At 39.2% G+C, this 18,785-nt stretch overlaps 1 protein-coding gene across 2 annotated transcripts in view; it reads left to right on the forward strand.

Moving 5' to 3' along the window:
• ITGA8 (integrin subunit alpha 8) overlaps positions 1-18,785 on the forward strand; it is a 180,137-nt gene that overhangs the window by 118,817 nt on the left and 42,535 nt on the right. For both annotated transcript variants that reach the window (XM_064592014.1, XM_064592013.1), the window contains exons 22-23: positions 1,643-1,722; positions 6,986-7,066. In XM_064592014.1, coding sequence (XP_064448084.1) covers positions 1,643-1,722; positions 6,986-7,066 — 161 coding nt within the window. The remainder of the gene's footprint in view (positions 1-1,642; positions 1,723-6,985; positions 7,067-18,785) is intronic.

The following is an 18,785-nucleotide window of genomic DNA, read 5'->3' on the forward strand; positions in this document are numbered from 1 at the left end:
AACAACAGCACATTCCTTCACATCATTCTTTCAACCATTTTTATTGTACCCCTTCTATATGCCTGATACTAAGCTAGAGTCTCACAACATCAAGATGAAAATATACAATCCCCATTCAATAAGAAACTCAAAATTAGCAATATCAGAGGTTGAGTGATAGGAGAGTAGCAAAGAAGGAGATAGGGAGTAAAGAGAAAATTTCTGCCTGACCTGGCCTGTGGGACCATACAGTATATTGCAGGAGGATCTTTTCCCTGAGCTTTGAAGCGTGAGTAGAACCTCTTCAAGTAGAAAAGGCAGGAAAAGTTTTAAGAGGTTTCCAAAGAAGAGAAGAGTTTATGTGCAAAGTCCCAGAGGTCTGACCGAAAATGGCACATTTGGTATTATAAAGGAATTCATCGTGGCTGCAGCGTAAGGATGCATTGGCTTAATAATTAGACACACCTGGTTTCGAATCCCAGCTTTGCCACTTATCAGTTGTGATACCTCGGACGAGTCACATTGAAATACGAGAAGCCCCATGTTTAGGAATATTTGGAGCAATGCAATTATATGATGTATATAAAGCCACTAGAGCAGTTCCTAGCTGGTAGCACAATCAGTCAGGGCTAGTTAAATAATGATGATGACTTATGATAAAAATAAAGATTTACTAGTTCATATTATTACTGGTTCATATTAACGCAAGTTTTTAATCACTGATTTGATTCTCATAGCGTGGTAGCCAGGAGGAGTACAGGTCCCGGAGTCAGTTTGCAGGAATTTCAATTCCAACTCTACAGTTCCCTTGCTGTGCACCTGGAGGAGGGAACTTCATTTCCCTAACCCTCAGATTACTGCTCGATTGTAAAATGTCAGCAATCACAGTCCCTACCTGTGGGGTGGTTGTCATGATTATGTGAGACAAGGCATGTAAGGTTTACCACAATACATGGGAGAGTAAGTCATATAATTACTTAGCTCTTATTTTTACTTCCTTATTTATATTATCGTTGGATTTATTTTCCCCAACACTGTAAAAATCTGTCCTCAAATTAAAAAAATAAGAAGAACGGCTTCAAAACTTGAGAAAATAAAGAAAGGTGGAAAAAACAATCCGTACACTCATAACCTTAATATAACCATAGCATGTTATTCTGATATATTTTCTTACCATACACCCTCACTCCTGTACAGTAATTTTTCCATCGATAAACTTTTAAAACAATAGGTGAAACACGTTGCACTGTTTCTTTATGGGTCATCATTACATTAGAAGTATTTTCCACATCTTTGCATAGACTTCACAGCCATAATTTCAATGACTACCTAAATGTGCATCAAACACAAGCATTACTGTTATCCAAATCAATCATCTCTCATATATTTAGGTTGCTTTTAATTTAGCACATAGGAAGGTCGCCGGAGAAGAATTCATACGGGGCTAAATGAAGGGAAGGAAACACAATGTACGGGGACTTGAATTGTCTGGGCCCTGTCATCTTAGTTACATGACTTCCTCTCAGCAACCCAGGGTGGAAGCAAAGAAAAGGACAGCAATCTAGGATGGGGATTTGCAGGGATGACTTAAAAAAGATTTTTACGCTGTGTAGAAAGTCCCTCCCTCTCATAAACTTAGTGTCTTGTGATTTTTTTCTTCTAGTATTCTCTGGGCCTCCGATTTGCAGTTCCACGTCTTGAGAAAACAAACATGAGCATTAACTTCGATCTCCAAATCAGAAGGTTAGATTTTTAAGTGCCTAAAATTATGGTCAGCATTCAATATAGAGAGTGAAATGAATGGCCACTCTTCAAGCTCCTTAACCTTAAAAGTTCTCCTGAAATTAGAATCCAGACTTTCACAGATCATTTTTCCTTTGTTTCTGTTATTTCAGTTTTGTAATTTTTAAATTTATTTATTTATTTATTTATTTATTTATTTATTTATTTATTTATTTTTATTATTTTAGAAAAGAGATCTATTCTATAGGCCAAGTTATTTTACTAAAAATTTTGGCCTGGGTACCCTCCCACTCGCATTTACCTCCATTTTTCCTCATTCTGATTCACTTCCCTTCTCCCACCCTCACCAACACCCTACTACATACCCACCATGCTCTCAGCTGGGGGTCGGCTAATCCCTGAGAATAAAATTTTTGCAAAAAAGCATAGATTATGCATTTGCAATCTTGAAATCTAACTCTTCAAGAACCAATGAGTCTCTGATAGTTTCATTGTGAGCACCACGGCAGGAAGCAGGTGTGATCATATATTCATTCAGAGCCTTCATTCAGGGCCTTCTCTGGTAACTACAAGCCAAAGCAGGTAAGTAGCTGCCCCTTTTTCCTAAGACTGACCCTTTACAGATGTTCAAGTGTAACTACTTTTTCACTGTCTATTCCGTTTGCTCCTTCATGGCTGAAAATAATATTTAATGAGTGGGAAGTCTTGTAGGGAGCAGTGTGCATGAAAGCCCAACTGTGGACTTCAACCCATTAGCCAGTAATGGGATCAATTTAATGGCTCCAGGCCAGTATTAAAAGAAAAGGAGATTGAATAGAATGTAATATACCAGAGTCCTGTTCATGAAACAATCCAATTAGATAAATATAAATGTGTATAGTAAGATACCCTGTGAAATGTCTATATTTCTTTTGTGGTCTGCAATTTTAAATGTCTGAACAACATTGATATAAACAGCATTTGTTCAGTGTGGTGGACCCTTATTCTAACTATAACACAACTCTGAAGTCCGTCTCTACAGTTTGGTTCTCAAATACTAGTGTGCAGTGTGATTCAATCTCTAAACTTACCTTCTGTCCCGTAAGAAGTGATTGGAGAGTGTTAACTTTGTGCAATGGATTACTTTTTAATAGCTGCTTTGATTAAAGGTTTAGAGTTTTTTAAAAGTATATAAACTCTATAAGAATATAGCAGATTTTTAAAATCTATAACCTGGGGGAACCTGGATGCCGCAGTTGGCCAGGCAACTGACTCTTGGTTTTGGCTCTGGTCATGATTTCAGGGTCCTGAGATCAAGCCCCGCATTGGGCTCCACGCTCAGCATGGAATCTGCTTGGATTCTCTCCCTCTCCCTCAGCCCCTCCCATTCATGTTCTCTCTCTCTCTTTCTCTCTCTTCTCTCTCTCTCAAAGAAATAAATCTTTTTAAAAATTTTTTAAAAATCTACAACCAATATCACAAACCACATCCCCTAAATTTTATGATAGATTTCTAAGAAGGAAGGTTTTCTAACTTACCTTAGGTCCTTTTCTGACCTTAATTAGGTCTTTTTTAAAATTTAACTTGCTATTTTCTGCTAGAGATTTTTAAAAATTTTTACCCATCTTAGTGATGAGATGCAGACAGAATGAATTCTGTAATATCATTTTACCAAAAGCTTATTAAATCACTTCTTTGTATCAATATAAATGCATATCTTCCAAAAGTTTCAGGTAGTCCTAAATATTTTCATTTGGGAAATATCTGTAAGTTTTCAGAAAAAAAGAAAAAAAGTAAAGGCACTCCATAGTGAGGACCACCATCACTCCAGACAGTAGCCTGAAGTTTCTTTTTCTCACCATTACTGTCTGTGACATTGGTCCTGCAATGACATGAAGATACATCTCTCATGAAATATAAACCCTTTATTCAGAAAGAAAATCTGGTACAAAGATGTAAAGCAAATTCCTTGACACATCCTTCTTACTTTTGATTACAGTTACAGGTAACAGAATGAATGCAACTAGTAATTCACTCAAGGAGCAAAGGACACCAAATGATGTTCTAAATGCCTTCCCCAAATCCATCCTGGAGATCATCATTCAAATAGTGAATTCAGCAATGAAGTGCTAAATTTGATGGAAAATAGAAATGGCCACATTTTAACATCCCCCTTCATCTAAAAGAATGGACAGTGATTATATTCTATCCTTACATGCTATAGAAACTCATGACTATTTTAACATTATCTTGAAAAATATATATAAAAATGCAGAAATGAAGAACCAGAGAGACTACAGGGACATACATAAACCATCAAATTCCCAAAACAGACATTTCAGAGATGAAAATGTTTGAGAATACTTAACACTGAGGTGAGCATTTATCTACATGCTTTCCAAGGACATAAATAAGTATTTAATGGACAGTTTGCATTCAATTTAAATGTGTTAAAACCAAAAATAAATTAAACCAAATGCTCTGAAGTCTAAATTCTTAAGCTTTTGACCACATTGACCACTGTTACCCACATTTAATGTCCTTTTCCACAAACAGAACCCAAAAGAGAAACGGGGCTTTATTTATTAATAAACTTAAAATAGTTCATGTTACCAAATGTTTGCATTAAATGGTCTCTTCACGCCGTGGCTCTGTGTGACATGTAAACGTTCTCCTCCCTGAGTACAGTGGGTCTCAGATCGCAGTTCCCACATACAAATAGGTCTTCATGATGTCATTGACATCGCTTCCTCGGCCGTGGTGAAATGAACATCGTATTGTATTTGCTGACGTTCCAAAGACCACAGAAAGCACAGAGGGAATGTTAGAAAACAGAAAATAGGAAACAGTAAGGAGAAAGAAAATAGCATCAGAGCAATAAGTAAAAAATATGTTTATCCTTGGTGCATGACATAGGGTGTAGTCATGGAGAGGAAATCCATCATTCCTGCGTAGAACTAGCACCAGCAGAATAAATAGCTCAGCGTCCAGGCGGTGGGTGATGGATTGCTTGTTTGAACATAGCAGTGGTATTAGCGAGGGAGGTTTCCTTCCAGGAAAGAGGTCAAGGAAGCATCTAAGTTATATATCAAGCCCAGTGCCTTTCTTACCAGGACATACTGTTGATACTGCTGGTTGATTACAGCACCAAATGTCATGACGAGGCTGTGTGACAGAGGACAACTTTGAGTAGCCGGCCAGATCTAGTCTCCACATCTGCCCTTGCTCTCATTATTTTGCAAAATAGCCTCTGTCAGCTTCTGATGAGACTTCTGTCCGAAGATGATTTCAGTGCCTGACACCTATTTACATTTTCAGGGTGTTGTGAGTAAAGGCAATTGTGTCATTTCGACCACGTGGAAACAAAATGCAATGACATTATGGGACAGCTTAAATGAAACTTTTTTTTCTTAATTTGTATATCCACTGCTGCAAAGCAGTGAGAACTAGAAAATTGAACCAAGTCTGGGTAATGTGTGGAACAATGAGACTTAAATTTCTAAACTAAAGAGTTTCCCGTCATGCATTTGGAACTACACAATATGTGACAAGTAGAATTACTTATGACTTCTTGCTGGTTAGCAATTCAGTAATTAAAATATAAAACAAAACTCTTCAGTTGACTGATTTTCCCCAGATGTGATAATAATAAAGTGGCCTGGAAACTGGGGTTGAAACTTTGATGAACAAGCCCCCCTAGACTCATCACAAGGTTAGCCGTGATGCCCCATGACAGGAAATGAGCCTGACATTGGCCTGTTTATATCTTTTATGTGTGTTTGTGGTTGAAGTGGCCTTATCAGTATAAACAATCAGACAAGGCTTTTCAAAAAGCATTGTGGGAACGATTCTGTCTGCTCCTCCTTTGAAAGCCGGCTCTTATCATCTCTCCAGCTCCCACATTTGGAAAGCTTCAAAAGCCAGTCAGAACATACCCCATTACCACCACTGCAGTGTGAAAGCTTATCATTGAATCTGCATGAAAGTTGATGATGAAAAGAGGAGGCTTTCTCTTCTTAATGAGACCTGGATATAAACATGACCTGTCCGTGGTGGTGTGACCACATCTGTTTGCTGAAAGCTGCATTATCTTTGGGATATGAGGGTGACTCTAGGGAAAGCACAGTGGGGTTATAAAAGCAAATGGCGTCTGCATTCAAAGCTCAGCTACTGGTCCAGCCTCTTGTGAGAACATGTTTCATTTTCCTGACAGGACTGGATGCTTAACATGCATTTTTTAAAAAGTAAATTTCATATGTAGGCACAGCTGGGAGGCACATTCAGTTAAGCGTCCGACTCTTGGTTTCGGCTCAGGGTCGTGAGATTGAGCCCCACCCCGGGTTCTGCACTCGGCATGGAATCTGCTTTGAGTTTCTCTCTCCCTCTCCCTCTGCTCCTCAATCCCCCCACGCTCTCTCTCTCTAAAATAAATAAATAAATCTTTTTTTAAAAAAATTAAGTTTCATAGTAATTATATTTGCTTGAGAGAAAAAAAACAGCAGACTTAAAAATAATTTTGCCACTGTTCAAAGAAACATTATCAAACACGCACTTTCTATCCTGAGATTCTTGATGCACCTGACAACATCTATGTCATCTCCTAAATGCCTTAACATGAGCTGCCCAAATTCCTAGGGTCTTGCTTCTTCCCGCCATTGGCTATGATTTCAATTCACTCTCGCCCCCCACCCTAGTCAGCCAGTGAGCATGCAGTGAATGTACACTTATTTTAATATTACTGCAGAAATAAACCATAAGGAAGATAAATTTGCTGCCAAAACAATGTATGGTGTGATGCATTCCAGAGGCAAACACAAACGCTTTTTCCATTATGTGCTGCTCTTAGATTATCCATTCTAGTTCTCTTCTTTATTAGCATGGAGAATCAGGAGTTGATTGTGCCTTCCGTTCCCATTTAATGGGCAATGAACTTGATGCATGGAGAAGTAAGGAATGTGTCCAAGGTAGAAGCCGGAAAATGAACTCAGCTCGCTGCCTTCTTGGTTTAGCCATTGAAACAAAAAAGGGTTAGCTTTTCTAGATGTCTGTTGTGTTTTCAGATAAGATGTCTTTTCATGGAAAGTTATTACATTCCTTTTACTCATAAAGAATCTTAGCATTTCCATTTTCAAATGGTTATGATTTTGTAGAATGGATATGCCATTGTTTCCTGAATGATTGTATTAGTAATGTTTGTTGTTCTTTTGATCTACAGAATGTTATGGTGGTATATTGTAACATGTCTGAAAAAATATATTTAAATCATATTGTCCTTGTGTTTTAGTTCCAACAAGGACAACCCAGACAGCAATTTTGTGAGCCTGCAAATCAACATCACTGCTGTAGCTCAAGTAGAAATAAGAGGGTAAGTAATAATCAAGTCATTGTAGTAGTTATACTGTAATAATAGCTTTAATTATGAAAAAACACTAGTAAAAATTATACGGTATTTTCCTAATGCATTAGCAATCACAATTCATTTTGGTTATAAATTTTCATTCTTTTCTACCCATCATTAGACTTCCATTGAAAACTAGAGTAAACCCTATATGGTAATTAACTCAAAGGATATCAAAACAAGAGATCACTTTATTCCCCAAACTGACAGATCAGTAATCAGACTATAAAAACTAGTGATAAGAAGTCAGATAAAATCAACAAACCTGTGATTGCCCAAAACTCTCACTTCGCCAGTAATTATTTTGGAATAATGAAAACTCAGCCTTATCATTCTACATCTTGAGTTGAACAAATGGCTAACTCTTAGATATGAGGGTTTCTGGGATTTACATTTTTGTACATTGAGGTCTTTCAACCATTTGGAGTCTATTTTTGTGTGTGGTGTAAGGAAATGGTCCAGTTTCATTCTTCTGCATGTGGCTGTCCAATTTTCCCAACACCATTTGTTGAAGAGACTGTCTTTGTTCCATTGGACGTTCTTTCCTGCTTTGTCAAAGATGAGTTGACCATAGAGTTGAGGGTCCATTTCTGGGCTCTCTATTCTGTTCCATTGATCTATGTGTCTGTTTTTGTGCCAGTACCATGCTGTCTTGATGATGACAGCTTTGTAATAGAGCTGGAAGTCCGGAATTGTGATGCCACCAGATTTGCTTTGCTTTTTCAACATTCCTCTGGCTACTCAGGGTCTTTTCTGGTTCCATACAAGTTTTAGGATTATTTGTTCCATTTCTTTGAAAAAAGTTGATGGTATTTTGATGGGGACTGCATTGAATGTGTAAATTGCTCTAGGTAGCATTGACATCTTCACAATATTTGTTCTTCCAATCCATGAGCATGGCATGTTTTTCCATTTCTTTGTGTCTTCCTCAATTTCTTTCATGAGTATTTTATAGTTTTCTGAGTACAGATCCTTTGCCTCTTTGGTTAGATTTATTCCTAGGTATCTTATGGTTTTGGGTGCCATTGTAAATGGGATCAACTCCTTAATTTCTCCTTCTTCTGTCTTGTTGTTGGTGTATAGGAATGCCACTGATTTCTGTGCATTGGTTTTATATCCTGCCACTTTACTGAATTCCTGTATGAGTTCTAGCAGTTTTGGGGTGGAGTCTTTTGGGTTTTCCACATAAAGTAGCATATCATCTGCAAACAGTGAGAGTTTGACTTCTTCTTTGCTGAATTGGATGCCTTTTATTTCTTTTTGTTGTCTGATTGCTGTAGCTAGGACTTCTAATAGTATGTTGAATAGCAGTGATGAGAGTGGACATCCCTGCCGCATTCCTGACCTTAGGGGGAAAGCTCTCAGGTTTTCCCCATTGAGAATGATATTTGCTGTGGTTTTCCATAGATGGCTTTTATGATATTGAGGTATGGACCCTCTATCCCTATACTCTGAAGTTTTGATCAAGAAAGGATGCTGTACTTTGTCAAATGCTTTTTCTACATCTATTGAGAGGGTCATATGGTTCTTGTTCTTTCTTTTGTAAATGTATTGTATCACGTTGATTGATTTGCGGATGCTGAACCAACCTTGCAGCCCAGGGATAAATCCCATTTGGTCGTGGTGAATAATCCTTTTAATGTACTGTTGGATCCTATTGGCTAGTATTTTGGTGAGAATTTTTGCATCCATGTTCATCCAGGATATTGGTCTATAATTCTCCTTTTTGATGGGGTCTTTGTCTGGTTTTGGGATCAAGGTGATGGTGGCCTCCTAAAATGAGTTTGGAAGTTTTCCTTCCATTTCTATTTTCTGGAACAGTTTCAGAAGAATAGGTATTAATTCTTCTTGAAATGTTTGGTAGAATTCCCCTGGGAAGCCATCTGGCCCTGGGTTTTTGTTTGTTGGGAGATTTTTGATGACTGCTTCAATTTCCTTAGTGGTTATAAGTCTGTTCAGGTTTTCTATTTCTTCCTGGTTCAGTTTTGGTAGTTGATACATCTCTAGGAATGCATCCACTTCTTCCAGGTTATCTAATTTGCTGGCATAGAGTTGCTCATAATATGTTCTTATAATTGTTTGTATTTCTTTGGTGTTGGTTGTGATCTCTCCTCTTTCATTCATGATTTTGTTGATTTGGGTCATTTCTCTTCTCTTTTTGATAAGTCTGGCCACGGGTTTATCAATCTTGTTAATTCTTTCAAAGAACCAGCTCCTAGTTTCGTTGATCTGTTCTACTGTTCTTTTGGTTTCTATTTCATTGATTTCTGCTCTGATCTTTATTATTTCTCTTCTCCTGCTGGGTTTAGGCTTTATTTGCTGTTCTTTCTCCAGCTCCTTTAGGTGTAGGGTTACGTTGTGTATTTGAGACCTTTCTTGTTTCTTGAGAAAGGCTTGTATTGCTATATACTTTCCTCTTAGGACTGCCTTTGCTGCATCCCAAAGATTTTGAACAGTTGTGTTTTCATTTTCATTGGTTTCCATGAATTTTTTAAATTCTTCTTTAATTTCCTGGTTGACCCATTCATTCTTTAGTAGGATGCTCTTTAGCCTCCATGTATTTGACTTCTTTCTGACTTTCCTCTTGTGACTGAGTTCAAAGCATTGTGGTCTGAAAATAGGCAGGGAATGATCCCATTCTTTTGGTACCGGTTGAGACCTGATTTGTGACCTAGGATGTGATCGATTCTGGATAATGTTCCATGGGCACTAGAGAAGAATGTGTATTCCGTTGCTTTGGGATGGAATGTTCTGAATATGTCTGTGAAGTCCATTTGGTCCAGTGTGTCATTTAAAGTCTTTATTTCCTTGTTGATCTTTTGCTTAGATGATCTGTCCATTTCAGTGAGGGGGTGTTAAAGTCCCCCACTATTATTGTATTGTTGTCAATGTGTTTCTTTGCTTTTGTTATTAATTGGCTTATATAATTGGCTGCTCCCATGTTAGGGGCATCAGTATTTACAATTGTTATATCTTCTTGTTGGATAGACCCTTTAAGTAGTATATAGTGTCCTTCCTCATCTCTTATTACAGTCTTTGGTTTAAAATCTAATTTGTCTGATATAAGGATTGCCACCCCAGCTTTCTTTTGGTGTCCATTAGCATGGAAATGGTTTTCCACCCCCTCACTTTCAATCTGGGGGTGTCTTTGGTCTAAAATGAGTCTCTTGCAGACAACATATTGATGGGTCTTGTCTTTTAATCCATTCTGATGCCCTGTATCTTTTGATTGGGGCATTTAGCCCATTTACATTCAAGGTAACTATTGAAAGATAGGAATTTAGTGCCATTGTATTGCCTGTAAGGTGACTGTTACTGTATATTGTCTGTGTTCCTTTCTGGTCTATGTTGCTTTTAGGCTCTCTCTTTGCTTAGAGGACCCCTTTCAATATTTCTCGTAGGGCTGGTTTCGTTTTTGCAGATTCCTTTAGTTTTTGTTTGTCCTGGAAGTTTTTATCTCTTCTCTATTTTCAGTGACAGCCTAGCTGGATATAGTATTCTTGGCTGCGTATTTTTCTTATTTAGTGCTCTGAATATATCATGCCAGTCCTTTCTGGCCTGCCAGGTCTCTGTGGATAGGTCTGTTGCCAATCTAATGTTTCTACCATTGTAGGTTACAGATCTCTTCTCCCGAGCTGCTTTCAGGATTTTCTCTTTGTCTCTGAGACTCGTAAGTTTTACTATTAGATGTCGGGATGTTGACCTATTTTTACTGATTTTGAGAGGGGTTCTCTGTGCCTCCTGCATTTTGATGCCTGTTTCCTTCCCCAAATTAGGGAAGTTCTCTGCTATATTTTGCTCCATATACCTTCTGCCCCTCTCTCTCTTTCTTCTTCTTCTGGGATCCCAATTATCCTAATGTTGTTTCGTCTTATGGTATCGCTTATCTCTCAAATTCTGCCCTCGTGATCCAGTAGTTGTTTATCTCTCTTTTTCTCAGCTTCTTTATTTTCCATCATTTGGTCTTCTATATCACTGATTCTCTCTTCTACCTCATTTATCCTAGCAGTTAGCGCTCCCATTTTTGATTGCATCTCGTTAATAGCCTTTTTGATTTTGACTTGGTTAGATTTTAGCTCTTTTATTTCTCCAGAAAGCATTTCTCTAATAACTCCCATGCTTTTTTCAAGCCCAGCTAGTATCTTTAAGATCATGATTCTGAACTCTAGATCTGACATCATACTAATGTCCGTATTAAGTAGGTCCCTGGCAGTCGGTACTACCTCTTGTTCTTTTCGTTGAGGTGATTTTTTCCGTCTTGTCATTTTGTCCAGAGGAGAATAGATGAATGAGAGAACAAAATGCTAACAGGGTAACAACGTCCCCAGAAAATATACTCTATGGGGCGCCTGGGTGGCTCAGTCATTAAGCGGCTGCCTTTGGCTCAGGTCATGATCCCAGGGTCCTGGGATCGAGCCCCGCATCAGGCTCCCTCTCCCACTCCCCCTGCTTGTGTTCCTGCTCTCACTGTCTCTCTCTCTGTCAAATAAATAAATAAAATCTTAAAAAAGAAAATATACTCTAAGCAAATCAGGAAAGACCTGAAGCCAGGGGAAAAGAAGGGAAAGAAAGAAGAAAGAGAAAGAGAAAAAGAAAAAGAAAAAGATAAAAACAAACAAAAACATAACAAAAAAAAAACAGAATATGTTCAAATATGATCAGGCTGGTGCATAGAGCAGTGCCACACACTAGATATAGGTGTATTTTGGTCTGTTAGAAGAAAGTGCCTCCCAAAATTTTAAAGAAAAAAAACTTATATATGTACAAAAATAAGGGTTGATACGATGAAAGGATGGAATATGACTGTAAAGATGAAAATTATAAAAAAAATTATAAAAGGAATTGATAAGAAGTTGTTTGAAAAAAGAAAGAAGAGGATTTAAAGAAAAAAGAGGGAAAAAAAGGGAGAGAATGTGATCAGGCAGGAGACTAGAACAAAGCCATACACTAGAGATTTAGGGTATATTTTGATCTGTTAGAAGAAACTGTATCTCAAAATTTTAAAGAGAGAACAACTTATATATATATGCCAAAAATAAGGGTAACTACTATGAAGGGATAGAATATGACTCTAAAAATGAAAAATGAAAATGTTTTTTAAAAAAGGGATTGATAAGATGTTCGTTGGAAAAGGGAAAAAGAAAAATTCAAAAAAAAAGACAATTAAAAAAAATTAACTTTTGGGGCACCTGGCTCAGTCGTTAAGCGTCTGCCTTCGGCTCAGGTCATGATCCTGGGGTCCTGGGATCGAGCCCCGCATCGGGCTTCTTGCTCCGCAGGAAGCCTGCTTCTCCCTCTCTCACTCCCCCTGCTTGTGTTCCCTCTCTTGCTATGTCTCTGTCTGTCGAATAAATAAGTAAAATCTTTAAAAAAAAAAAAATTAACTTTGAAAGACTAAAGAATCATGGGAAAATAGCTATGGATTCTATGTGCATTATTCCCCTAGCACTGGAGTTCTGCCGGTCTCATTGATTGGTAAACTTGGTTTTGGCTGGCTGTTCTCACTGATCTTCTGGGGGAGGGGCCTGGTTCCCAAATGTCTTTGCCTGAGGCGGAACTGCCCCGCCCTTGCCGTCCGGGCTAAGTCATCTGCTCGGGTTTGCTCTCTGGGGCTTTTGTTCCCTGCGAGCTTTCCATGCAGCTTTGGAGGCCGAGAGTGAAAATGGCAGCCTCCCAATCTCCACCTGGAGGAGCAGAGAACTTGGGCCCTGCTCTTCAGTGCACCCCCAGAGAAAAGCAGTCAGTCACTCCCATCTCCCCGTCTCTGGCCGCACTCTGTGCTCCCCCGGCCTGTGACCAAGCGTTTCTATCTCTGGCTTATAACCCCATGTGGAGTCTCCAAGCCCAGCAGATCCCTGCGGTGCGCTCCCGTGCCACTCCTCCCGGGGGAGGAAGGTGAGTCTCCCCGGATCTGCCGCTTGTTGGGTCCCTGCTGGAGGAGCAGGGGCCCGACTGTGCCGTGGATCACGGTCAATGGCAACCCCGAGCTGAGAGCCCGCGCCTGGGCTCCGCCTCTGCAGCCGGCTTCCCTGCTCCGTTACCTGGGAGCTCTGCCACACTCAGGCACCCCCGGTCTTTCTGTGACCCCGAGGGTCCTGAGACCACAGTGTCCCGCGAGGCTTCCACCCCCCGCTTAGCCACCAGAGTGACGTCCCTCGACGGAGCAGACTTTTAAAAGTTCCGATTTTGTGCTCCGCGGCTCTATCACTTGCCAGAAGCGGCCGACGGAGGCCCTTCCCCGCCGTCTATCCTCCCGAATATCGCCTCGGATTCACTTCTCCGCACGTCCTACCTTCCAGAAAGTGGTCCCTTTTCTGATGAGAGAGTTGTTGCTCTTCTTTTCTTCGATCTCCTGTTGAGTTTGTAGGTGTTCAGAATGGTTTGATCCCCATCCAGCTGAATTCCTGAGACCAGACGACACCCAGGTCTCCTACTCCTCCGCCATCTTGCTCCGCCCCCTGTCTGTAGTTCTCTTATGAAAGTGTGGACTCCATTGATTTTATTGTAATTCTTATTTCTTCAGGACAATCAAAGACGTGGCTAAAAACGTCAACTGGTATTCTGGGCTGAATTGTCACTGGGCTCCAGCAATCCCAGTTCCCTTTCCTTTTCCACGGTCCCGAGTGGTTCCCACTCCTCCATGATGGCAACTGTAGCCCCTGCAGTCAGAGCCATGGTCTCTCACTGCTGCCCCCTCCTCTCTCAATGGGAGGAGCCCTGCCTGCCCTCCTGGGACCAGTGAGGCCCACCCCGTGGATTAGAGAAGAAGAAGAATACCTAGCGCGGTTTTGATCCTTCCATGTGCTACCCCAGCCCATTAGCACATCTTAATATGTACCAGTATCCTCGCTGCACAGGTGAGGAAATTTTGGCACAAGGGGCTGAAGGCTACACAGCTAGGACATGGAGAGCTAGAATGCAAGTCCAGGCAGCCTGTCTCCAGGTCCATTGTTATAAATGATCATGCTACGTAGCCTATGAGAGAGAGTTCTTTGAGGCTTAGCTACACAAAATCTTGTTTTGTTTATGCCCCTGTGATATTTTTCAGTCAAATGAATGTTTTTGACTTTCACCCACTTTAGGGCATGTGCCTATAGTTCATTCATTTTAGTTGCAGAAGAGTTTAATATTGTAAAGCTACACCACACTTACTTATCCATTCTACTCCTGATGAACACTTGGGGGTTTTCTTTTTCCTTTTTTACAAACTTCCTTGTACCTATCTTCTGTACACATGTGGAAGAATGTCAGAAGGGTACCTGCTTAGAGGTAGAATTTCAGGATCAGTGTATACTATTTAACTTTATTAAATAGTACCAAACTGTTTTTCAAAATAATTATACCTACCTATTGTTCCACAAGACATGGAGGAAGGTTTTCACTGTTACATGTTATTAACTAACTCATAAAACGGTCACATTTTTCATTTTGAGCCAATCTGTTGGATGAGAAATACTATCTAACTCAAGGTCCAATTTGCCGTTCCCTGATTCCTAAATGAGACTGAGTAGCTTTTTCATGTGTTTGTTGTCTCCATTCTTGCCAAATTGGGTAATTCCTGCTCATTTTTTAGGTCATATTTCTACAAAGAGACTTAATTGTTTCATATTAATTCATAGGAAGGAACTCTTTCCTATTCTAGAGTTGAGACACTAATCCTTTATCAGCTACCCATGTTGCAAGTACCTTTTCACAGTCTATGGGGTTTGATGTGTGTGTGTGTGGTTTTTTTAAGTCAGGTTTATTGAAGTATAAATTAATAAAGTAAAACTTACCCTTTCTTTAGATGTTCAGTTTGAGGCATTAAGATACCACAAGGATGTTCAATGCAAAACAGTTCTGTCACCCCACATAGCTTCTCATGCACCTTTGTAGTTAACCCAGCCCCCACCCCCAGGCTCTGTCAACCTTGATCTATCTTCTGTCACTATATTCCCAGAAAAATCACATAAATACACTCATACAGAATGTAGCCTTTTGAGTCTGGCTTCTTTCACTTAGCATAATGCATTTGAAAAAACACCCATGTTCTTACATGTGTCAGTGGTCTGTTTCTTTTTATTGCTGAGAAGTACTCCACTGTACGGAAGTCCCACAGATTGTTCATCCATTCACAGGTTGGTGAACCCTTGTGTTTTTTCCAGTTTGGGGCTCTTAATAATAAGCCTGCTATTGGCTTTCACATACAGGTCTTTGTTGGGATATTTGTTTTCACACATGGAGCTGAGTCGTATGGCAAGGGTATGTTTAACTTTATAAGAAGTCGGCAAGCTGTGTTTCAAATTGGCTGTACCATTTCCAATTCTCATTCCCACTAGCAGAGTGTGAGTTCAGTTGTGCTGCGTGCTTGCAGGCATGGGCTTGAGGTTTGTTTTTGTTTGTTCGTTTTTAGCCATTTTAGTAAGTATGTGAAAGTATCTCTTTGAGTTTAATTAGCATTTTCTTTTTTTTTCAGATTTATTTATTTGTTTGTCTTTTTGTTTGTTTGTTTGAGAGAGTGAGAGCTCAAGTGAGCACACAGAGGGAGGGGGAGAGGGAGGAGCCGACTCCCTGCTAAGCAAGGGGCCTACCGACGAGGCTCGATCCCAGGACCTTGGGATCAGCACACGAGCCGAAGGCAGACGCTTAGCCGACTGAGCCACCCGGGCGCCCCTAATTAGCGTTTTCTAATGACTAGTGATATTGAGCATCTTCGAGGCTCGATCCCAGGACCCTGGGATCAGCACACGAGCCGAAGGCAGACGCTTAGCCGACTGAGCCACCCGGGCGCCCCTAATTAGCGTTTTCTAATGACTAGTGATATTGAGCATCTTTTCACTACTTATTTGCCCTTAGCAGGCTTTTTTGAAGTGTCTTTTAAAATTTTGCCCATTTATATTGAGTTGTCTTTCTTATTATCAAGTTGTAAAAGTTCCCTACATACTCTGGCTACAAAATTATTTATCAGATATATGTCCTACAAACATTTTCTCTCAGTTTATGGTTTGGCTTATTATTTTCTTAACAGTGATGTTCAAAAAGCAAAAGTTTTTAATTTGTATGAAATCCAACTTTTAAGTATTTTATAGTTTGCCCTCTCCCTTTCTTCCTAAAATAAATAAATAAATCCTTAAAAATAAATAAGTACATAAATATATAAATAAATATTTTATAGTTTGTGCTCCTTTTGTCCCTTATAGAAAAATTCTTCACTTTGCCCAGAGTCACAAGACTTTTTCCTATGTTTTCTCCTGCAAGTTTTACAGTTTTACATTTGGTCTATGATACCGCATTTGTATCTGGTGTGAGGTAAGGCCCAAGATTCACTGTTGCCCAAGAATATCCAGTTGCTGCTATGCTATTGGCTGGAAGACCATCCTCCCCCCACTGATTTACTTGACACCTCTATCCATCTGTGAGGCTCCTTCCATTCTGTTCCACTGATCTACATAATAAGTCTTGAAATGCAAGCAGTATCCTGAGATTTTGGTAGACTTGCTTACAAATTCTAGTAGCTTTATTATTTGTTGATTTCCTAAAATTTTCTATAGCATTGTCATTTCATCTGTGAATAGAAAGTTTGATTTTTTCCTTAATAATCTAATCTGTATGTGCAAGAGTTCAGCCAACTACAGAGTTAAAGGGAATAGTACCCACCAGAGATCACCCTTACTTCTGATACAAATTGCAGAGTTGTGTGCTTCCCAAAACCACCCTCAGGGTTGATAAATCACTTAGAAGGACTCACAGAACTCCCTGAAAGCTATTATACCCATCAGTACAATTCATTACAGGGAAAAGGTAAAAATTAAATTAGCCAAGGGAAGAAGTGTGTAAGTCAGAGCCTGGGGCAGTACCAAACACAAGGCTTCTGTTCTTATCCGCCATGGAGCCAGGACATATTACTTTCCCTATATGGATATATAGTATAGCAGCATGCCTGGAGTATCCCCAGCTGAGGAAGCTCCCCAAGTCTCAGTGTTCACAGTTTTTATTGGGGGTCCACTACATAGGCATGAACAGTTGATTGACTGGCCATTTAATTGATCTCAGTCTCCAGGTTGTCTGATATGATGCGATCAAGTTCCCACCCTAACTCACACTGTTGGTCTTTCTGATGTGGGCAACCCCCGCCCCAACTCGTGTTGTTAGAATACCCAGTGTGACCTAAACCCCCCAGGAAAACAAAGATACATCTTTCAGGCATAAAATTTCTAGAGCTTAGACTACCTCCCAGAAGCTGAGGGAGGGCAAAGGCCACACCACTTTTCGGGAAAAAGTTAAGTTGTTTACTACATAGTTATGCCTTTTATTTCTTTTTCTTTTTTTTTTTTTTTTTGCTTTATTTCTTTTTCTTCTCTTACTGCACAGACTAGGAGTGTCAGGGCAAGATTGAGTGGACTTGGTGCAAGAAGACATCTTTGCCTTATTTTTAGATCCTACCTTGATCTTAAGGGGGAAACATTCAGTTTGTCTTTCAAGGAATTTGTCTGTTTCATCTAAAGTGTTACATGTATGGCATAAAGTTGCTCATGATATTCTCTCATTTTCTTTTTAATGTATGTAGGATCTCATCATTCCCTGTATTGGAGATTTGTATCTTTTACTCCCCTCAATTTTTTTCCCTGATCACTCTGACTAGAGTTTAGTGAACTTTTCAAAGAACCAGTTTTTTTATTTCATTGATTTGTCTCTCTCTCTCTTTCTACCTATCTCTCTCTAAGATTTATTTATTTATTTATTTATTTATTTATTTATTTATTTATTTATTTATTTGGAAAGAGAGAAAGAGAGCGCAGAGCGGATGAGGGGCAGAGGGAGAGACGGAATTTCCAGCAGATTTCCGGCTGAGCGGGGTGCCCGTCCTGAGGCTTGATCTCATGACCTGAGTTGAAATTAAGAGTCAGACACTCAACTGACTGAGCCACTCAGGCACCCCTTTTTTCTCTCTTTGTTTGTTTTGTTTTCTTTTGCATTAGCTCCTGCTTTTGTTATTATTATTTCCTTCCTTCTGTTCACTTTGGGTTGGATTTTCCCTTTTTCTCGTTCCTCTAGGTAGAAATTAGAGCATTGGCTGGAGACCTCTCTTCTTTTCTTACACAAGCATTTAATTCTGTAAATTGCCTTCTAATTGCTTGAGCCCATACCAAAATGTTGATATGTTGGGTTTCAGTCACAGTGTTTTCTAATTTCCTTTGTGATTTCTTCTTTAACTCATGAGTTGACTCATGAGAAGTGACCTGTTTGGTTGGTAGATATTTGGAGCTAATCAAAATGTTTCATTTGTGTGCATTTCTTATTTAATTCCCCCATCTTTCTCATTGAGAAAAACACTAAAAAAAAATCAGAGAAGAAAAAGGCATTTCTTTATTATCTTATTTTTATATCTTTTAACATTTACAACTAGTGTATATGAAGTTTTGTCTCTTGCATTAAGCTTAATTTATCTTTGTTTTGCCAAAAATAAACTGAAACTGTTTTTTAATCCCAAAGCAAATTTTAAATTGGGAACTGTTTTTATTCCATAAGACATAACTCAGTCCAAGGCAGCAGAGGGTGTAATGTAGCTGTATTTATTCTTATATATCTATTTTATAAGATAAATATTTATAAATATATTTCCGCCATCATTTATGATACCAATATTTCTCAGTTAAAAAAGAAGGAAATTTTCTATTCATTTTACCAATAATCAAAACAGGTAATT

This window comes from Mirounga angustirostris, unplaced genomic scaffold (assembly GCF_029215605.1).
Source record: "Mirounga angustirostris isolate CCGP_5_RB_7025 unplaced genomic scaffold, mMirAng1.0.hap1 SCAF_5, whole genome shotgun sequence".
Lineage (NCBI taxonomy): Eukaryota > Metazoa > Chordata > Mammalia > Carnivora > Phocidae > Mirounga > Mirounga angustirostris.